Raw genomic sequence first — 23770 nt, forward strand, 5'->3', positions numbered from 1 at the left:
TACAGTAGATAACCCAGGATCCACCATTCATAATAGGTGATATCACAGCTCACCTCCTCCCCCCTCCTGTACAATGACTAATAAAACTTCTATATACAGTAGATAACAGAGGATCCACCATTCACAACAGGTCACGTCACAGCTCACCTCCTCTCCTACTGTTCAATGACTGATAACTCAGAATCCAACAATCACAACAGATAATTGTCAAAGCTCGCCCCCTCTCTGCATTCACAATAACTTGTGCCCATATCAAAGCATGAATAGAAAATACTTTCATTTTTTTTTAAGTCAATTGCTGCTAATCTTTACGTGGTCTGGGAAAAGAATAGGACATAATGTAATATTTGGCCTTGCGGTCAGAGAGAAAATTTCAAGATTTCAGATTTTTTTTTTATATGGATCATGACATGAAAAATTTTCAAAAATAAAACATAAAAATTTTGATTTAAAACAATAGGTTATTTTCCTATGACACATTCTTTTAAGAGAGGCAAAAAACCAGATGTATACATGGTGGAATGAGAAACAGTATGTCTATATAGATTAACCATTATGAGCTACCAGTGATCCATCACCTGTAAGACTGGGAACTCTAGTATATCAGTCACACACAAGTAACAACATACAGTGGCTTGCAAAAGTATTCACTCCATCTGTGTTTTGTTTTTTTTTTATTAAATCTATTTTGTTACATTACAACCTGTGTTTAAATATTTTTGGAATCCAATTTGTTTTTGATGCATCAGGAATAAATAGTATAAGTTGGTGAAGTGAGAAAAATATAGGTATAAATTAAATTTATGGGTTCAAATAACTAAAAATTGGCATGTGCATATGTAGTCACCCCTTTTGATATTTGAAGCCCCTAAAAATTTCTGGTGCAAGAGATTCCCTTTATAAGTCGCATGCTTAGTGACAGGATGTCACCCTGCGTGCAATCTAAGTGTCACACGGCCGTCAGTATATACACTTTATCTTTTCTGAGAGGCGATAATGACAGCAACACCATTAACAAGGGACAACACCATGAAGACCAAGCAGATCTCCAAAACACCACCATGAAGACTAAGGAGATCTCCAAACAGGGCAGGGTTGGGTTATAAAAAAAAATATCCCAATTTCTGATGATCAGCCGGAGTACCATCAGATCCATTATCATCAAATGGAAAGAACATGGTACCACAACAAACCTGCCAAGAGACGGCCGCCCACCAAAACTATCAGCTTGGGCAAGGAGGGCATTAATCATAGAGGCAGCACAGAGACCAAAGTTAACCCTGGAGGAGCTGCAGAGTTCCCAAGCAGAGACTGCAGTATCTGTCCAAATGACCACAGTAAGTCATATACTCCACAGAGGTGGCCTTTATGGAAGAATGGGCAGAAAAAAAAGCCTCTACTTACACACAAAAATTGTAAGGCTCATTTTGAGTTTGAAAAAAGATATGTGGGAAACTTCCCAAATGTATGGAGGAAGGTACTGTGGTCAGATGAGACCAAAATTGAACTTTCTAGCCACCAAGGTAAATGCTATTTCTGGAGCCAAACCCAACACAACTCATGACGCCAAGAACACCATTCCCACAGTGAAACATGGTGGTGGCAGCATCATGCTGTGGAATGTTTTTCAGCAGCAGGGACAGGGAAAATGGATGCTGCGAAATACAGGGATATTCTTGAGCAAAAACGTTTTCAGTCTGTCAGTGATTTGAGACTGGGATGGAGGTTCACCTTCCAACAAGACAATGACCCAAAGCATACTGCTAAAGCAACACTCAAGTGGTTTAAGAGGAACCGTGTAAATGTTTTGGAGTGGCTTAGTTAAAGCACAGACCTTAATCCAATTGAGAATCTGTGGTCAGACGTGAATATTTCTGGTCACCAGAGGAAACCATCTGACTTGAAGGAGCTGGAGCAGTTTTGCCTTAAAGAATGGGCAAACCTCCCAGTGGCAAGATGTGGAAAGCTCAAAGATTTATCCAAAGCGACTTGCAGCTATAATTGCCACAAAACGAGGCTCTACAAAGTACTGACTTGGGGGGGGGGGTGAATAGTTATGCACACTTGAGTTTTCAGTTATTTTGTCCTATTTGTTGTTTGCTTCAAAATAAAAAGAAAACCAAATGTTCACAGTTGCAGGCATATTCTTTACATGAACTGATGCATACTCTCCAAAAAAAGCAAACAAAAGAACAGTGAAATTCCAGGTTGTGAGGTAGCAAAACAAAAAAAAAATGCTAAGGAAGGTGGGGTGTCAATTCTTTTGCAAACCACAGTAAAAAAAAATCTATACAGTAAGCTATAGATTTCAGGACACAACTTCAAAAAAGTAAAACATTTCAAGAGTGGTACAAGCCAAACCAAGAAAAAAAAAAAGATAAAAAACAACCCCTTCCTGGGGACATTGGTATACTTACAACAGGCTGATAAGCACAGCCTCTCCGGAATAACAACTGATGGCAAATGGCAAAGAAAGCACAGACACAAATTAAATATAACATGCAAAGCAAAAAAAAAAAACACATAGAAGGTATAACCGAAAACAAGAAGATGCAAACAGACGAGTAGACAAAGCGGCCGTGCCGATCGGGCGACTCTAGCTACAAGCTGACATAAGATCTCAGGGTCCTGATGACACAGCGCACCATCTGGACAGTAAATGTGGTTTGCTGGAATCTGCAAGTGACCGCGAAACGCAAGGGACGAGAAATCCATCAGTTTGGCATTTTACGGTAATTTGGCAGGTGGCACATTCTTTGGCAGCCGTGGGTATTGTCCCTTCCACCAGTGCACTTACCATCTGCAACTATGTATATTCTACTGCTGCACAGCTAGATGGTGAAACGCGTCACAAAAGGATCTAGGAAAGCCGCAAAATTTACAGGAGAGCTCTGGTCTGTGAAGATGGCGGTGTAGGCTGCATTACAGGGGCAATTTAGAAACTTGACTAGAAAGTGCTCTACACCTTCTAAAATATATATGTTTTTATTATTATTCATTTGATTTTTCAATGCAACTTTCTAAATAGGCTTTGTTAAAAATGTTGTACTACTTTACTGCTGCAGAGTGTATGCAAGTCCATTATCTAGTTGGTTCTGATGGCTCTCTCTGCTCTCCCCCTTTCAGTGTTAGAGACAGAAACAGAGATGGCGTTGTATACTTATATCCACACTGTGGATAGGGAGAAAGTATTCAGAGTCTCAGGGATGGCAGAAAAAAACAGGCTAATGAAAATAAAGAAAAGGGGGAAAGCACAATATTAAATAAGTACAGGATAGAAGTTGTGCTGATATATGAGCTAACGAAGACAGAGACACCCTGGATACACACAGAACTCACATCCAGCTACACCAATATAAGAGAAAACTCTTACACTTGGATCAGATTGAAAACTAGAGATCAGAGGGTCTGAAACTGAGTAAATATTGCAGACTGAAACTCCTTTTTTTTGTTAAAGGTAACTGCTAAGTAGTGATGAGCGAAAAGGTGTTATCCAAGCACACTCGAGTGCTAATAGAGTATCTTCAGTGTGCTCTAATACTAGGTTAGAGTCACCATGGCTTCGTGTCTCGCGGCAGTTCAACAGCCGCAACACATGCAGGGATTGCCTAACAAACAAGCGCATGCGCAGATCAAAATTTCGGCTCAGTTCAGGTCTGTGCATGCGCTGCCTCCTGAATAATCAGGAGAGGAGGCTGGTGGTGGTGGTGGGGGGGTGCGGAGCATGAGAAGAAGACCCTTCCCCCCACGTCCCACCCCGAAGCACAGAATACCTCATTTTATGAAAACTTCATAAGCTGAATATTCAGTAGTCACTGAGCGGATCCCTCTGCATCAGGCATCATATTAACCCTAGAACGCATACCTGGGGCCTCGCAGGCCCGCCCTCTTAATTGTTTTCTATTTTCTGCAAGATTACTTTAGTTAGAATTTTGAAACTCTAGGTATTCCTCAGGTACATAGTTGTTTGTCATTTCCAGTTGTTCATTTATTTTTATGTTACAGGCATTTCGGTATAACAACTCTTTTTTGTGAATACCCCATATTCACACACCTGGGGCCTTTTAGGCCTGTACTAGGTTTACATGTGATCCGAAGTCTTTTTGTCTTCACTGTTGCTGGGGAAGACTTTGACTCAGTCTTTAGGACTCTGCTGTTGCTATGAAGAGTGTGAATTCTGCCTGACTACATGGTCATGTGATCTTGGGAAGGAGGCTCCCTCACAACATCATGCGTCTCTGACATCATCATAGGTCCTGAACACTGTTCATTGTGTGCTACTTGCTGAAGAGACTTTGGAGGAAGGAGTCAGCATCTTGTTTCTTGAAAAAGAAACTTTCTGAGTTCCAAAAATCCAAAAGCTTCTACTGCACCTAAAAGAAAGTAGTGACCTGCTGAAGGTGAGAGGAGGGGTCTGCACTTTACCCTTAGCACACACACTAACAAAGAGTGTACAACCCTGATTGTAATCTTTTTTTTTTTTCATTTTAGTTTACTGACTTCTAAGGTTACAATGGCACAGTCTACATCCAGGGGTTTGACTGACCAAGAAATCGAAGCAATCATTTTTGATAGTGATGAAGACAGTGAACTTTCTTTGTCTGATGAAGAGTACATGCCACCAGCTAATGTCTCTACTTCATCGTCCAGTGATTCTTCAGATGATGAAGAAGTAGTGGATCCAGCAGAACGTACAAGTAGAGCATCCAAAACTAATGTTTTTTGGAACAGTACTGCTGAGGTTCTTGGACGAACCCCATCACATAATATTGTAACAGTTGCTCAAGGAACTGTAGGAATTCCACAATTCTTGTCCAAAAGAGATATGTTCTGTAAATTTTTTTCAGATGATATTGTAGATGAGGTAGTTTTGTGTACTAACTTAGAAGGAAAACGTATCGCTTCAGGAAGAAAAAAAACATGGAAAAATATAACAAAAGAGGAACTGTATGCTTATATTGGCCTTACTCTTCTGGCAGGGAGTACAAAATAATACGATGTTCCTATCAGAGAACTCTTTATGAACCCTTTTTCAGATCCACATCACAAAGCTACAATGTCAGTCAATAGATTTGAGGAAGTTCGGAGAAGCCTTCGTTTTGATGACAAGAGAACTCGTCCTGTCAGGTTGGAAACAGATAAATTAGCCCCCATTAGCTACATCTGGAATCTTTTTATCAAGAACTGTACTAAGCATTATCACTCTAGTGACAATGTGACAGTGGATGAGCAACTTCTTGCATTTAGGGGACGTTGCAATTTCATTCAGTATATGCCCAGCAAACCTGCTAAATATGCTATTAAAATTTTCTGGATGTCTGATTCTACAAGCTATTATGGAATGAATGGTCTGATTTACTGTGGCAAAGATGTTGACGCTCCAGTCCAGAAAGACCTATGTTCTGACGTAGCAAAAACACTTGCGAAACCAATTTTCTATTCTGGAAAAAATATAACAATGGACAACTACTTCACCAATCTTGAACTGGGCAATGTTTTGCTTCAGAAACAACTTACACTTGTTGGTACAATGAAGCAAAACCGCAGAGAAATTCCTCCAATCATGAAGCACAATCAACATCGACAACTTTATGATAGTGTATTTGGTTTCTGCAATCAAGCGACAATGGTGTCTTATAAAGCTAAGAAAGAAAAATCTGTGATATTACTGAGTACAATGCACCGTAATGGAAGTATTGACACCAATAACAGGAAACAGAAACCCAAAATCATCTTGCATTATAATAAAACCAAAGGAGGAGTGGACAAGATGGACGAAATGATTGGAGTATATGTGCAAGAGGCACACAAAACGTTGGCCTGTAGTTCTTTTTTATAGTATGCTAGATGTGTCAGCCCTCAATACCTATATTGTTTATAGTGAGACTCATCCAGAATTCCACGCCAACAGAAAGGACAAGAGACGTCTATACTTGACGGAACTTTGCTATGAACTTTTAATGCCTAACATGATGGAGAGAAGCAGAACAAAATTCTTACAAAGGCAAACAACAGAAGCTATGATCCGATGTGGTATACGTTTTCAGGAACATCCAGAGCCAAGAGATAAAAAAAGAAAGCGATGTTATATTTGTCCAGCAAAGAAGGACAGGAAATCCGAGCATGTCTGTACTACTTGTGGACAAATTGTCTGCAAGGAGCATTCTTCCGAACAGATAACGTGTGAAAGTTGTTGCGGTCATTAGTAAAGTAGAAAAGGAACCTTTGAAAAGATATATTCCTGCAGCATGTTTACTGCAACTTTTATATAAAAAACTTTTAGACAAAAAAACATTATTATAAAGAGTTATATCGAATGCGTATATTGGGCATTTTAAGCCCGGTCAGTTACTCTTTTGTTTTTTTTTTGCACATAGTAATGTTTTTTAATTATTCACATCTTAGGCTGTGTTCCCACTGGCGCTGGGGTCTGCCAGGTGGTGATCCGTAATGGATCTGATCTCTTGGTAACTCCAGTTAAGGCTGCTGGAATGCCGGGATTCCGCCAGCCTTAGCTGGGGTCACCAGGAGGTCAGATCCATTACAGATCTCCTCCTGGCAGACACCAGCGCTAGTGGGAATGCATCCTTACTTTGCAATTTTCAAATAAACTTTGAAAATTATTTTTGTTTGAGTTATTCCATGTTATTTGCACACGGGCCTAAAAGGCCCCAGGTATGTGAAAGTGTAGATTTTTATGGTCATGCGTCCTAGGGTTAATCAGCATCACAGTGCCATTATGCCCATGCAGAGCAGAGTTCCCTGTTACATCCTGCAGCAGTCCTAGGTTTTTTGTGCCGCCCGTTGCCATCTAGCTAAACACTAGTAGAATGAAAATGAGGAGGAAACAGCAGCGGAGACCGAACATGACGTCTGGTGTCAGCTTCTCGGTGGCAGAGCCTCCAATCACACTGCTGTGTCCAGCAAAAAAAAATTGAATAACACTCAACACTGTAACCTCTGGTATAACATATCCCTGGGTAAACGTACGGATGACCATCCGTCTGCACGATACCTGTCCACTCACCTTTCTTGTAAAATAGTAATGTGGGACCTCTATACCGAGAAGGGACTGGAAAGAGGAAGGTCGTGGAAAGCTCTCCTGAAGTAGCAGGCCATGCTCCTGGGTGCTGAAAAATGACATAACCAGCACGTCTTCCTGCAAAAATCGGAGCTGTTAATCTGTCACCCATTCACTGGACTGAGATAATCACAAAATATTCATGCTTATTAAAGGGAAACCTTTCAGAAACTTTAATCCCCTCTCAAACCATTACCATCACGGTATAGCCCTTTAAATGAAATCCGGTCAATCCCTTGAAAACCCCAAAAGTGCTGATTCAGCAGGAATTCATTTTAAAGAGACCTTTATTTTTGTAAATATGCAAATGAGGTGATCGGTACAATGTGGGCGGTGTGGCATGGACCGGAGCACTAATCCTCTGACAGCCTCTCTCTAGGTAGTGGTCTGCTCCCTCATCTTTGTATGCGCCAAGGGTGTGACCATTTGCAGGATTATAGATTAGACAGCTGTGGCTGAAGTGAATCCAGAGATGTCAATCACCACAGAAGAGACAGCCAAGAAAACTATCAGAAGAAAAGCGCTCCGGACCACATGGCCCCAACCACAGATTTCTCAATCTTGGTATTGGTCTTCTATGTACTAGCTCACCTACTGTAGAAAGGTCTGTGGTTACTTTGGCAGATTTTAGGGATGAGACACTCCATTTCAATACTAAACTTTAAATCATGACCTCCCCAAAAAATTTTAAGGGGTAATTCCTTACAAAATCATGGCATATTACTTTGACATGCTATGACTTTATGATCTGTGGGCGTCCCAGAGGTCCATTGGAATGAAGAGTTTCCTTGTATGGATTTAGCTCTTCGTTCCTACATCATGCTACTCCCAGATTACATAGCATAAACCTGCTGACAGATTCCCTTTAAGCCTTGCCTACTGAATTTCCAGAACCTAAATCATTACCTTTCCATGGGTCAGCTCTACCACCAGATGGTTGTGTTTCGGTGAGGGGTGCACTGAATTTGGAATGGCCAGCACTGCTTCACACACTATTAGCCGTGGTTCGCTTTGATCCCAGAAGTGACTGATAGGGATCCGGCCTAGAAGTTTTGTGTTCTCTGGAAGGTTCCTGTTGATAGCAAGCAAAGAAAAAACAGATGACAACTCTCTTCTGTCTTGTATGTTCTTCCATTCCCAGGTTTTCTGAATCCCCACACAAATTAATCTTCATGTTATACTTTAGCCCCTTAAGAACTGGGGAGATTTTTCATTTTTGTACTTTTGTTTTTCCGTCACCTTCTTCCAAGAACCATACCCTTTTTATTGGACACGAGAAAACATGGGTGTATGCTGTTGTCTCTAAGAGTCTGACACTAGGCAATAAAAGTTAGCTCCTCCTCAGCCATATACACCCACCAACTGGCACAAAGCTAATCGATTAGGGAGAAAGCAGTAGAAGAAGCAACAATAAAACAACATTAAACAGGCCCAACAAAGGCACAAGCAAGGGCAGGTGCTGTGTCCCCCACTGAAGGCTCCAAGAAAGATTTTACGGTGAGTACCCAAAACCCACTTTTCTCTTTCGCTTCATTGGGGGACATAGGTAACCATTGGATGTCCAAAAGCTGTCCCAAGGGAGGGAACAGAAGAAAATGCCCAATTCAGGTCAGGTGATTGACAACCCGAACCCACCACCAGAACCTTCCTGCCTAGTCTTGCATCAGCCGAGGTGTAGGTAAGCACCCTGTAGAATTTGGGAAAGGTATGAAGGGAAGACCAGGTAGAGGCCTTGTATATCTGGGTCGCAAAGGCCTTGAGGTGAACGGCCCTGGAGGCACTCACCGCGCTGGGGGTGAGCCCTCACTCCAAGTGGGGTTGGTCTATTACTGCCTCATAAAGCCTACAGTATGGCAGAGTGGATCCAGTGAGCGATAGTAGCTCTGGAGGCAGGAAGCCCCTTGGAAGGACCTTCGGGAATCACAAACAAAGAATCTGAGCATCTGAGGGATGCTATTCTGGAAAGATACAGACGTAAGGCCCTGACAAGACTGACAGGATCCATCTTGTGGAGGGACAGTGCAAAAAAATGGACTAGAGATGAATAGAAGGATGGAAGGATGATGTCCTTGTTGAGATGGAACAGAAGGAAGGGACTGGTCATAGAACCACCTCGTCCTGGTGGAGGACAAGAAAGGGAGAGGAGCACGAGAGAGACGCGAGTTCCAAGACCCCCTGATATAGGAGATCGTAACCAGGAACGTCTCAAATGGGTTTGAAGGCAGGTCACTGAAGGACACTCAAGACTAGGTTAAGGTCTCACAGGTCCATGGGGGAAAAAATATGGCGGAACCAAGCCAGCAATTCCCTGTGGGTGGGTATTGACATGGGGATGGGAGGTCAAGTTCCACTGGAACAGGATTGAGAGTGCGAATACTTGACCCTTAAGGCTACCGAGGGACAACCTGGACTCTAGGCTCAACTTGCCATTAAATTCAGAGACAGATAATTCTACTGGAAGACTAGACCCTGAGAGAGTAAGTGTGGGTGATCTTGGAGTTTCTAGGGGACACCTGCAATCAGGTTGACCAATTCTATTTCACAAGCTTTTTTGGGCCAGTCTGGAGCCACAAGGATGGCTTGCACCCCTCCAGCTTTGATCTTCTTGATGATTCTGGGAATCAGGAGGGGAGGTGGGAACAGGTACAGAAGGTGGAAGTGAGACCAGGGAAGAGTCAAGGCATCAGATCCAACTGCCTGGAGGATGCAAAACAAGGAACTTTGTTGTTCATCTGTGACGCCATCAGGTCAACATCGAGGGTGCCCCACCTCTGACACATTTGGTTGAACACAGAGTGCTGAGGGACCACCCGCCCGAGGAGAGGCCCTGACGACTTAGGAAGTTTACGGCCCAGTTGCCCACGCTGGAAATGTGTACTGCTTAGAATGCCAGAACATATTGTTCGGCACAAGACAGAATCTGAAAGACCTCTGTCATGACAGAGTTGATTCATGTTCCGCACTGACGGTTGATGCTACGGTCGTGGCATTGTCGGATTGAATGAATACTGGGCGACCCTCTAGCAGGTCCTACCAGTGAAGGAGGGAGAGGTAGATGGCTCTGTGTTCCAGCAGCCTTGAACTTTGTGTTGGAGGAAAACAGCCCACCTTCCGAGGAGGCAGGCATATCTATAATAATAAATGCCCTAAGCAACTTCCGGTTGTAACAACTTCCGTCCAGTTGTAACCGGTGACGTCACCGCACACCTCTTTCCATGTTAACCCTCAACACACACACTCCACTCACCTTTCACCATCTCCACTCACGTCCACTCACTCTTTCACTCCACATACGACCCTTTCTCTCACTCCGTCTCTCATACTCACGCCGTCATCGCCGCTGATCCACGATCCCCGACATCATCTTCTGCCGGCGCCATCCTGGATCCAGACGTCCTCCACGCTGGCGACATGTTCTTGCGGCGACGCCATTTTGGATCGGCGAAATCCCGCGATAGTCAAGATGGCGTCGCCGCAAGAACATGTCGCCGGCGAGGACAACGTCGGGATCCAAAATGGCGTCGGCGAAAACTCGCGAGATTTCGTCGATGCCATTTTGGATCCCGACGTCGTCCACGCCGGCGACATGTTCTTCCGGCGACGCCATCTTGACTATCGCGGGATTTCACGATACTCAAGATGGCGTCGCCGCAAGAACATGTCGCCGGCGTGGACAACGTCTGGATCCAGGATGGCGCCGGCGGAAGAAGATGTCGGGGATCGTGGAGCAGCGGCGATGACGGCGTGAGTATGAGAGACGGAGTGAGAGAAGGGGTCGTATGTGGAGTGAAAGAGTGAGTGGAGATGGTGAAAGGTGAGAGGAGTGTGTGTTGAGGAGTGTGTGTGTTGAGGGTTAACATGGCAAGAGGTGTGATGCTATCGCATCCTCCCGATGCGATAGCATCGGGCCATAATCTAGTGTTGTAATAATCTGCCAGTAGTAAGGGAGGAATGATGTCCTTTGCCAGATGGAAGAAGGAAGACTCCACCAGGTCAGTGACTGTCTCACTAGAGGAGGTAGAAGAATGAGACGGTCTAGGAAGGAGATCCTCTTTTCCCAAGCTGACAGGAGGGCTAGCAGGAGGGGGCGAGTGTGGAACTGTGCAAAGGGGACGGATTACATTACCACAACAATCTTGCTGGGCACATTCATACAGAGCCGAAGGGAGAAGGGCGAAGGATGCTTGAGAGAGTGAATTCCAGAGAGAAGTGCTGAGATCTTTTCTTCTGGAAGATAGACCCTGTCACCTGCTGTGTTGAATAGCATGCCCAGGAAGACTAGACATTGGACCAGGATCATAGACGACTTTGCTGTGTTGACTAGCCAGCCTAGGCATCCAAGTGTGTTGAGAGTGATCTGAAGGCTCTCGCAACAATCAAGATATGAAGGGGCCTTTATCAGGAGCGCGCCAAGATATGGACTGACTACTATCACTTTGGGGTGTAGAACAAGAATGACGGCTGTCTTGACCTTCATGAACATTCTGGACGCTGAGGCTAGGCTGAAGGGAAGAGCTGTGAACTGGTAATGGGAACGCTGGACTGTAAAATGGAGAAATCTGTGATAAGCGGCACAAAATTGGAATGTGGAGTTAGGGGTCTTGATTGTCCATCGAGCAGAGAAATTCCTCGGCTTCCATAGAGTCAATCACTGAACGGAGGGACTCCATTCTGAAGTGACAGAGGCGAACCCGCCGGTTTAAAAGCTTGAGGACCAGGATCGAGTGGACAGAGCCATCCTTCTTTAGAACCATAAAACCTGAAAAGCGCTCCTGAGTAGGGACGAGTACGATGACACAAACCCGCAGGAGGGAAGAGATGGTCTGACAGAATCTGGGAACCTGGGACAGGACCTTTGGGGGGACAGAATTCGAAGAAACGCTGACAGAGGACAGAAGAAAATTGTATTTTGGAACTTGTAGATACCATCTCCCTGACCCAGGCGTCATTGACTATGGAGAGCCACACTTCCCAGAAGAGAAGATGGCCCACCCACCCTGAGAGGATTCCTGAGTGGGGGCCGACCAGTCATGTGGAAGAAAATCTGTTAGACCTGGACCTTCACTACTTGGTTTGATGGCCCCGTGGATGCCATCAGGGGAATCGGCTTAAAGGAAGGTCTTTTTGTTTCCCGTCGGGCTGGGGACGGGTCTCATCAGGAGGAGGTTCCAGGAGACGAAAATTGCCAAAAAGAGCGGAAATGGAGAGGGCGTCTTTTGGAGGGGGGATGCTTGGGCTTTGGCTTGGGAAGAAGTGCTCTTACTGCCGGTGGGTCAGAGATGAGTTGATTCAGCTTAGTTACGGAGAGACAAAACTCCTGGAAATGAAGGCTGGTGAGAGACTTCTTAGATGCCGCGTCCGCATTCCAAGCCTTAAGCCAGAGGATTCTGAGGATGGCTACAATGTTGCTGGCAGCAAGAGTGGAAGAAGTGCTTTCCAGCATGAGCAATCTGGTCCGTGAGATCAATAAGCTCGTCGGATGAGGCTCCTGATAGGATGCTCTGTTGAAGGAGTTGTGCCCAGGCAGAGACCGACTTGGCTACTTGCATGGAAGCAAAGGAGGGGCAGAGCATGCTCCCAGAGCCTCAAACACTGATTCGGTTAGGGCTTCGATGTGCCCATTGGTAAGATCATTGAGGGAGGACACATCAGTGAGTGAGACGATGGTGATGGCAGACAGACGGGAAACGAGTAGGGGGAGAGAGGTCACCAACCAGGGACTCGGCCTATATGTTAAGTAGGTTGGGCCCGTGGGCACGAAAGGATATAAAAATCTCCAAGTGCTTTCTACAATGGAAGCGTTTTTCCAGGTGCTTCCATTCCTTGGAGAATATCCAATCAAACTCCTTGTGATTGGAAAACTCATGAGGAGGGGGTTTCACCTTTTTTGAATGAGATTGAATGCTCTGGGGGAAAAGACTCCTCTTCCTTGACCTTGAGAGTCTGATTTATAGCAGATTTCATATACTGAAGTTTGGATGTCTGTATCGTACAAGAGTCCAGGCAGGTATATAAAACAAGTGCATGATACCTGAGGACTGTACGCCAGTGTAGGCAGGATACCTGTGGATTGTACATGAGTTCAGGCAAATACAGGGTGGGCTATCTTTTTGGATACACCTGGTGGGCCATTTATATGGATACACCTGGGTGGGCCGACTTCAAAATGGCCACCATGGTCACCACCCATCTTGAAAAGTTTTGCCCCTCCCATATACTAATGTGCCACAAACAGGAAGTTGATATCACCAACCACTCCCATTTTAATTAGGTGTATCCATATAAATGGCCCACCGTGTATATAGAACAAGTGCATGAAACTTGTGGATTGTACACGAGTCCAGACAGGTATATAGAACAAGTGCATGATATTTGCGGATCGTACACGAGTCCAGGCAGATACATATAACAAGTGCATGATACCTACGGATCTTACACGAGTCCAGGCAGGTATATAGAACAAGTGCATGATACCTGTGGATTGTACACGAGTCCAGGCAGATATATAGAACACGTGCATGATACCTGCGGATCGCACACAAGTCCAGGTAGGTATATAGAACAAGTGCATGATATTTGCGGATCGTACACGAGTCCAGGCAGATACATAGAACAAGTGCATGATACCGGTGGATTGTACACGAGTCCAGGCATGTATGTGGCAATTAAGAAACTGCACAATAAGCTGCACCAAAAACCTAATGTGTGATTATTGCTACGGCCGCATAAAGGAAATCTGACACTACGTACAGCAGGACCGGCCCAGAGTATCTCTCCCAGCATTTCTTACGTCTCCATATTGGATGAAGTATCTTGCTGATCGGCTTGGCCATTCCAGAAGTCGAAGAATGACATGGTATCCAGGTCAACATCGTAGAAGTACATTTTGGAGTCTAGGTGACCGTCAGCCTGGTGAAAGAGTAATTACAGGGTTAAATGAGATGAGAGGAAAAGTTTTCATTCCACTAAGATATAAATGAGGGATATTTACGGAGAACCCATTTTCAGTGATGCTCCACACATCGTATTCTACAAGCCGCACTACGGACTCTTTTTTTATGCCTTTCAAATTGATGAGATTGAGATGCCTGACATGCCAGTGTAAGGAGACTTATAAGCCTTGCAGTGCTCCTCTGGTAAATTAAATATGCAAATTGTCTCTTCAGAGAGGAAGAGAACTCTAGTGTCACCTACTGGAAGTAGCAATCCTACAAGTCATTATCGACCCCATAAAGTAGGATAAAAGCCAAACCAGATGCTCTATTTGCAGACACGTGTTTCAGGGTGTTTGACCCTTCTAAAGGCAAAGCAAGAGATCCGATTTAGCTGCATGAGAGGCATCTTACAGTGGTTTAAGGGGTAAACGTCTCTTCTTGTGGAGAGTGTCATGCCAATGCTTCTCCGGGAAATAGACAAATCAGATCTCTTGTTTTGCACTGAGGAGAGGCAAGCACCCCAAAACACGTGTCTGCAAACAGAATAAAAGCCAAACTAGATATTCTAATTGTTGTGGTAAGGCTCACTGTTTGATAGAACTAAGTCTATCAAAGTCTATTTTTTTCTCTAATGAGAGAAAAAAAAATCAAACTGCAAAAAATTTAGGTTTTCGTTTTGGTCTCCACACTGCCATAAAAAGGGCAGTAAAAAAAATCAAAACTTTTGTAGGCACCTCAAATTGGTATCAATAAACCTGACAGCTCGCTATGCAAAAAAATAAGCCCTCACACAGATCCATCGACAAAAAAGTAAAAATGTTGCAGGTCTTGGAAAATGTTGACACAGACCAAGAACATAAAAAAAAAACGATGACGGATTTGCTTTTTTTCACCATTTCATCCCACTTGAATTTTTTTCCCCCCATTTTTCAGTACAGTATATGTTAAAATAAATGAAGTTACTTAAAACTACAACTGTTCCTGCATAGAACAAGTCTTTTCATGGCAAGGACGATGGGAAATAAAATAGTGTGGTTCTTGGAAGAATAGAGAAAAATGCAAAACGTAAAAATGAAAATTGGCTGCGAAGGCGAGGGGTTAATAGAATATGTCAAGACTGGCTGCATCACATTGCATTGTGCGCCATCTAGTGGTCACTGAAAGTGCTACTAAACAGTTTTCCTAATAAACTATGTTTGTTTTAGCTTTATCTGATTATTTCTGCATAGAACTGCTGTAACCCTTCAGAACCCGGATGCAATCTTTTTTTTAGATTTCCTTCCAAGGCAACACTACTAAATTTTGCTATACGGCCCTGTGAACTGTGCAGCTCTATAGTAGATGCTGCATGTTCCTACAGAGAAGAATATGATTTTTAGATAATTCATTTACCTGTGTGAACATGCTACCATTACCTACATTATCGTATGAAATCACTATGATCTACTGTATTTAGAGGTGTTAACACAGAATGCACCATTTATAATAGGTGATGTCACAGCTCACCTCCTCCTCCTCCTGTAGAATGACTGATAACACCTCTATATACAGTAAATAACAGGATCCACCACCCACAATAGGTGAAGGCACAGCTCACCTCCTCCTTCTGCACAATGGCTGAAACACCTCTATATACAGTAGATAACAGGATCCATCAGCCACAATAGGTGATGTCACAGCTCACCTCTTCCTCCTAATCCTGTACAATGAATGATAACACCTCTATATACAGTAGATAACAGGATCCATCACCCACAATAGGTGATGTCACAGCTCACCTCCTCCTAATCCTGCACAATGACTGATAACACTTCTATATACAGTAGATAACACAGGATCCACCACCCACAATAGGTGAATTCACAGCTCACCTCCTCCCTCTCCCCTTACAATGACCTTTGCCCTTGTAGGAACATGCTCAGCTATAAGCTCACAAGGCCTCTATACAAAAGATAGGGAAGTTGTGAGTCAGTTTACTGCCGCTAATGTCCATGTGCCCAGCAGGAAGTATGAGTCTATCCTTAGGCCTACAGGCCGGTGTGAAAATTGCAAGATGTTTTATTTTTTAAATATACATTATGATATGAAAATTTTTAAAAAATAGATATATACAAAAAAAATGAAAATACTTAAAAACCTGTTTAATAGGGGTCATTTTCTTAAACAAAAAAAAAGCTGTCAAGGATTAGACACATGTGACTGTTTCCTTCCAAAAGCAGCACCACCCTGAGTCTACACGCTGTGGGGGTACTGTAGCTCAGCGCCGCTCACTCGAGTAGAGCTGAGCTGTAATACCACAGACAACATGTAGACAGAAGGTGGTGCTATTTTAGAAGAAAGCGGCCATGATTTTCTAATGATGGAAAACCCATTTAATGCTAATTAATGCCAGGATAACACATAGGGGTGTCAAGGGCACCGGTTGCTGTATGCCACTCCGCGACCAGAAAGTTGCAAAAAGTCGGAATCAGTTGAACTCCCTGTGACTTGCTGGTCACGGACCCTTGCGGGTAATGTACCACCAGACTGTATCTAAGGCCTAGATTTTATTTTTGACATGTAATTGATGTCCAAATCCACCTTACCCTGTTGGCGAGGATGCTGACTTTACTGCCGTTGGCGTTGCACCTGATGGACATGATGTCACCCAGCCCTGGCACCAGCTCCAAGAGGTTCTTACAATTGCTGTGGGCTTTGGCCTCCCTTCAGATACACAAAATAAAATGTCAGTACAATCACAGTGCAGCAATGCGAGGATGAGGACGTGATGAAGAGAACATGTTACTAGGGTACGTCTGCGGGGGGAGTTATTAATAAAGGCATTCACGGTGTGCCAGCTGCTGCCCATTCTCCTAGATGAGCGACTGTGTATTTGTGGAGTTATTTCATAGATCCCTATGTTGTCATTTTTTCTGTATATGCGAATATGTGTTGTATATATTGGGTCTCTTTTAACCTTTTTTCTTATTTTTTGTATATAATTATGTTTTCAGTTTCTTTTGATATTTTGGTCACCTGGCTCAGTGTTGTAATTATTTTCTACACTTTCTCTTGCAGTATGGTTTGAGAAAGACCTGGGATTAGGTCGAAACATAACCATATAATACTCACATCTGGAATATTTCTTTTGTTTGCGGTGTTTTCACTACTATATGAATTAAAAATCATAAAAATTTCTTCAATGACTCTTTTGCAAGAATAATTCAGTGTTTGAGTGCGACTGTCCATTTATTTACTATTGCCTGTGGTCTATCCACGCTCAGTCAGCACCTCTCTTTATAGCAAGAGTGCGCGTCTTTTTTCTTCTACTTGGCTATTTGTTGACGCTTGCACCTGCTCCCTAAATGTCTCGCAATACCTTTGCTTATGACGACACGACAACCACACGGATCCTTTGCCAAGTTACCTCTTCAGGGGATCTTTTAGAGACCCCTGCTCAAGAAACTCGCTCTAGAGACTACGAGAGGGAACGACAACGACTATTGGCCCATGATCTACATGCTACTACTCTGGCGGAGTACCACAAACTAGAGAGAATCCCACGAGGCCTGCGGAGCCACCTGCGACCTACCTTGTTTTCAGACAAACCTGAATTTTGTGAGAGATTCCAGCAGATACTCAATAACTGTTCACTTGATATCATTCTGTTAACAATAGATTTTCTTTATACAGCTACATTTGTGGCCAAAAGTATTGACACCCCTGCAATTCTGTCAGATAATACTCAGTTTCTTCCTGAAAATGATTGCAAACACAAATTCTTTGGTATTATTATCTTCATTTAATTTGTCTTAAATGAAAAAACACAAAAAGAATTGTCCTAAAGCCAAATTGGATATAATTCCACACCAAACATAAAAAAGAGGGTGGACAAAAGTATTGGCACTGTTCGAAAAATCATGTGATACATCTCTAATTTGTGTAATTAACAGCACCTGTAACTTACCTGTGGCACCTAACAGGTGTTGGCAATAACTAAATCACACTTGCAGCCAGATGACATGGATTAAAGTTGACTCAACCTCTGTCCTGTGTCCTTGTGTGTACCACATTGAGCATGGAGAAAAGAAAGAAGACCAAAGAACTGTCTGAGGACTTGAGAAACCAAATTGTGGGGAAGCATAAGCAATCTCAAGGCTACAAGTCCATCTCCAAAGACCTGAATGTTCCTGTGTCTACCGTGCGCAGTGTCATCAAGAAGTTTAAAGCCAATGGCACTGTGGCTAACCTCCCTAGATGTGGACGGAAAAGAAAAATTGACAAGAGATTTCAACGCAAGATTGTGCGGATGTTGGATAAAGAACCTCGACTAACATCCAAACAAGTTCAAGCTGCCCTGCAGTCCGAGGGTACAACAGTGTCAACCCGTACTATCCGTCGGCGTCTGAATGAAAAGGGACTGTATGGTAGGAGACCCAGGAAGACCTCACTTCTTACCCCGAGACATAAAAAAGCCAGGCTGGAGTTTGCCAAAACTTACCTGAAAAAGCCTAAAACGTTTTGGAAGAATGTTCTCTGGTCAGATGAGACAAAAGTAGAGCTTTTTGGGCAAAGGCATCAACATAGAGTTTACAGGAGAAAAAAAGAGGCAGTCAAAGAAAAGAGCACGGTCCCTACAGTCAAACATGGCGGAGGTTCCCTGATGTTTTGGGGTTGCTTTGCTGCCTCTGGCACTGGACTGCTTGACCATGTGCATGGCATTATGAAGTCTGAAGACTACCAACAAATTTTGCAGCATAATTTAGGGCCCAGTGTGAGAAAGCTGGGTCTCCCTCAGAGGTCATGGGTCTTCCAGCAGGACAATGACCCAAAACACACTTCAAAAAGCACTAGAAAATGGTTTGAGAGAAAGCACTGGAGACTTCTAAGGTGGCCAGCAAAGAGTCCAGACCTGAATCCCATAGAACACCTGTGGAGAGATCTAAAATGGCAGTTTGGAGAAGGCACCCTTCAAATATCAGGGACCTGGAGCAGTTTGCCAAAGAAGAATGGTCTAAAATTCCAGCAGAGCATTGCAAGAAACTCATTGATGGTTACCGGAAGCGGTTGGTCGCAGTTATTTTGGCTAAAGGTTGTGCAACCAAGTATTAGGCTGAGGGTGCCAATACTTTTGTCTGGCCTATTTTTGGAGTTTTGTGTGAAATGATCAATGTTTTGCTTTTTGCTTCATTCTCTTTTGTGTTTTTTCATTTAAGACAAATTAAATGAAGATAATAATACCAAAGAATTTGTGTTTGCAATCATTTTCAGGAAGAAACTGAGTATTATCTGACAGAATTGCAGGGGTGTCAATACTTTTGGCCACAACTGTATCACCGAGACGACCAAGAAAGTTACATCAATAGAGGAACAACTCAGTTCTACTCTTTCCAATACTAATTGGCAAAACCTCAAAACCAAAACCGATAAGTCCCTTGACGAACAATGTAAAAACCTACAGGACAAGAAGAGAGCCAAATTTCAAAGGGACACTGTATTGTTCAACATCTTTATGAACGATTTAGATGAAGGAATTGAGGGTAAACTGATTAAATTTGCTGATAACACAAAGCTAGTAGGGATAGCTAATATTAGAGAAGAGAGAGAGAGAGGATTCAAAAAGATATAAATAAACTGGAGAAGTGGGCAGCAACTAACAGAATGGTTTTTAACAGAGAAAAATGCAAAGTACTACATCTGGGCAATAAAAATGAAAAAAGCATATACAGAATGGGAGGAATAGGGCTAAGCAACAGCACATGTGAAAAAGACTTGGGTATACTAATAGATCACAGACTGAATATGAGTCAACAGTGTGATGCAGCAGCAAAAAAGGCAAATGCAATTCTAGGATGTATTAACAGAAGCATACAGTCTAGATCACGTGAAGCCATTATTTCCCTTTACTCCTCTTTGGTCAGACCTCATCTGGAATATTGTGCCCAGTTTTGGGCACCACATTTTAAAAAAGACATCAACAAACTGGAGCAAGTTCAGAAAAGAGCGACCAGAATGGTGACCGGTCTGCAAACCCTGTCTTATGAGGAAAGGTTGCAGGATTTGGGAATGTTTAGTTTGCAAAAGAGAAGACTGAGAGGAGACTTAATAGCTGTCTACAAATATCTAAAGGGCTGTCACATTGTAGAAGGATCAACTTTATTCTCATTTGCACAAGGAAAGACTAGAAGCAATGGGATGAAACTGAATGGGAGGAGACACAGATTAGATATTAGAAAAAACTTTTTGACAGTTAGAGTGATCAATGAGTGGAACAAGCTGCCACGAGAAGTGGTGAGTTCTCCTTCAATGGAAGTCTTCAAACAGAGGCTGGACAGACATCTGACTGGGATGATTTAGCGAATCCTGCTTTGAGCAGGGGGTTGGACCAGATGGCCCAGGAGGTCCCTTCCAACTCTACGATTCTATGACTACACCCACAACAGAGTATACAGATGGAACGACTCCTCCGTTATGGGCTCCGGGTGAGGGAACTACAATCAAAGACGCACAGGCTCTTACCACAACGACAGCGATAGCTCCACTGGAAGTTCGTCTCAACACCATTTTTTAGCCAGGCGTCATCCATCCAGATACAACAACCATCGGACTGCAGGAGGAGACCGACCCGGAGGGCAAACCGCAAACCCCGCGGAACGTATGACAACCAGATCACAGGTAAGACCACCAACTCGGTCTTCAACATTTCATCTTACACCCTCAGCCCCCTAGAGCTCTCAGTCCTTCATAAAGGCTTATCATTCTGTCCAACTCCTCTCTGGGACAAATTCCAGCTGTCTCAAGACCTGCAGAACTTTTTTCGGAACATTCGTCTGAAAACTTATTTTGGACTAGATTCATCTAACCTAGCGAATAGGGTCCCTCCAACAGGGGAGACCCCTATTCCTGAACTGTCAATCTCGTCTCTCGGCTTACGTAACTTGAGTAATTTTTCTCCCCCTCACACCTTTCATGCAGCTGAAGCCTTTATTGATCTGGTCCAAAAGGACATAGATCATACAGTGGGGAAAAAAAGTATTTAGTCAGTCAGCAATAGTGCAAGTTCCACCACTTAAAAAGATGAGAGGCGTCTGTAATTTACATCATAGGTAGACCTCAACTATGGGAGACAAACTGAGAAAAAAAAATCCAGAAAATCACATTGTCTGTTTTTTTTTCCATTTTATTTGCATATTATGGTGGAAAATAAGTATTTGGTCAGAAACAAGCAATCAAGATTTCTGGCTCTCACAGACCTGTAACTTCTTCTTTAAGAGTCTCCTCTTTCCTCCACTCATTACCTGTAGTAATGGCACCTGTTTAAACTTGTTATCAGTATAAAAAGACACCTGTGCACACCCTCAAACAGTCTGACTCCAAACTTCACTATGGTGAAGACCAAAGAGCTGTCAAAGGACACCAGAAACAAAATTGTAGCCCTGCACCAGGCTGGGAAGACTGAATCTGCAATAGCCAACCAGCTTGGAGTGAAGAAATCAACTGTGGGAGCAATAATTAGAAAATGGAAGACATACAAGACCACTGATAATCTCCCTCGATCTGGTGCTCCACGCAAAATCCCACCCCGTGGGGTCTGAATGATCACAAGAACGGTGAGCAAAAATCCCAGAACCACGCGGGGGGACCTAGTGAATGAACTGCAGAGAGCTGGGACCAATGTAACAAGGCCTACCATAAGTAACACACTGCGCCACCATGGACTCAGATCCTGCAGTGCCAGACGTGTCCCACTGCTTAAGCCTGTACATGTCCGGGCCCGTCTGAAGTTTGCTAGAGAGCATTTGGATGATCCAGAGGAGTTTTGGGAGAATGTCCTATGGTCTGATGAAACCAAACTGGAACTGTTTGGTAGAAACACAACTTGTCGTGTTTGGAGGAAAAAGAATACTGAGTTGCATCCATCAAACACCATACCTACTGTACAGCATGGTGGTGGAAACATCATGCTTTGGGGCTGTTTCTCTGCAAAGGGGCCAGGACGACTGATCCGGGTACATGAAAGAATGAATGGGGCCATGTATCGTGAGATTTTGAGTGCAAACCTCCTTCCATCAGCAAGGGCATTGAAGATGAAACGTGGCTGGGTCTTTCAACATGACAATGATCCAAAGCACACCGCCAGGGCAACGAAGGAGTGGCTTCGTAAGAAGCATTTCAAGGTCCTGGAGTGGCCTAGCCAGTCTCCAGATCTCAACCCTATAGAAAACCTTTGGAGGGAGTTGAAAGTCCGTGTTGCCAAGCGAAAAGCCAAAAACATCACTGCTCTAGAGGAGATCTGCATGGAGGAATGGGCCAACATACCAACAACAGTGTGTGGCAACCTTGTGAAGACTTACAGAAAACGTTTGACCTCTGTCATTGCCAACAAAGGATATATCACAAAGTATTGAAATGAAATTTTGTTTCTGACCAAATACTTATTTTCCACCATAATATGCAAATAAAATGAAAAAAAAAAAACAGACAATGTGATTTTCTGGATTTTTTTTTCTCAGTTTGTCTCCCATAGTTGAGGTCTACCTATGATGTAAATTACAGACGCCTCTCATCTTTTTAAGTGGTGGAACTTGCACTATTGCTGACTGACTAAATACTTTTTTTCCCCACTGTATCCTTGAGGGACATCGGAAAGGTCTACTACCCACATATAATAACATCACCCCCTTAGAGAGACAAGCCATAGACTCACTCAAAAATAATACGTCGATAGTGATCAAACTTGCCGACAAGGGAGGGGCAATTGTCATTCAAAATAACTCTGATTACATGGAAGAAATCTTCCGCCAACTTTCCGATTCTACCACGTACCAAAAAATTCCACGTGACCCGACATCACGCATTAAACTTTTAATCGACGAGGTCTTAGACAGGCATTTGACTTTAAAAACTGTGGATTCCAAAACCGTCACATTTCTAAAAAACCCCAACCCAGTTACCCCTGTTTTTTACACATGATCTAAAATCCACAAATCCTTGCACAAACCCTCTGGCCGCCCTATTGTTGCTTCCACAGATTCTGTCCTGTATCCAATTTCCATTTTTCTTGAAAAAATCCTGACCCCTCTCACCAAGACTGCCAGGTCCTTTGTCTTAGACACTAGTCACTTTCTCACTTTTATCAATCAAATTGTCAATATTTCCCCCGATTTTCTTTTAGTCACACTAGACGTCAAAAGTCTTTACACTTCCATCGACCATGATCTAGGGATTAAAGCTACCAGAACGCTTCTTGACTTCTCTGATCTCTCTCATAACTCCATCCAGCTATGCATTGCTCTTCTTTCTATCGTTCTGAAAGAAAACTTATTTCTATTTGGGGACCAATTTTACCTCCGGCGGCGTGGGACCGCAATGGGCGCTAACGTAGCACCCGCCTACGCTAATGCCTACACGAATGACTTTGAATGCTCTCATGTTTACAACAATACACTTTTCATGTTATACAGTAAATGTTGGCTACGATACATCGACGATATTTTCTGTCTATGGTTAGGTACACTTGATGATCTGCATTCTTTCACGGAACACCTCAATACTATTAGACCTGAATTACAATTCACTCTGAACTGGAATCTCACCCAGATCTCTTTTCTGGATACCTTGGTAATTAAGACCAATACTGGTTCTCTCTCCACTGACCTATATATCAAACCGACTGACTCCAATAATCTTCTGCACTATACGAGCTGTCACCCTGCCTCCATTAAAAAAAGCTTGCCTCGCTCAGTTTACACGAGTGGCAAGGATTGTTACAGAC

General features: G+C 43.3%; 1 protein-coding gene across 3 annotated transcripts in view; it reads right to left on the minus strand.

Annotated features, from left to right (window-relative positions):
• Window positions 1-23770, minus strand: part of IFT140 (intraflagellar transport 140) — a 127610-nt gene that overhangs the window by 42713 nt on the left and 61127 nt on the right. For all 3 annotated transcript variants that reach the window (XR_012221972.1, XM_073553605.1, XM_073553606.1), the window contains exons 14-17: window positions 16602-16719; window positions 13872-13990; window positions 7988-8153; window positions 7028-7159 (exon numbers count right to left, since the gene is read on the minus strand). Coding sequence is in view for 2 of the 3 variants with exons in the window: in XM_073553605.1 (XP_073409706.1) it covers window positions 7028-7159; window positions 7988-8153; window positions 13872-13990; window positions 16602-16719 (535 nt within the window). In the remaining variant the exon portion in view is untranslated. The remainder of the gene's footprint in view (window positions 1-7027; window positions 7160-7987; window positions 8154-13871; window positions 13991-16601; window positions 16720-23770) is intronic.

This window comes from Dendrobates tinctorius, unplaced genomic scaffold, assembly GCF_039654945.1.
Source record: "Dendrobates tinctorius isolate UK_male_01 unplaced genomic scaffold, ASM3965494v1 ptg000202l, whole genome shotgun sequence".
Taxonomy (NCBI): domain Eukaryota; kingdom Metazoa; phylum Chordata; class Amphibia; order Anura; family Dendrobatidae; genus Dendrobates; species Dendrobates tinctorius.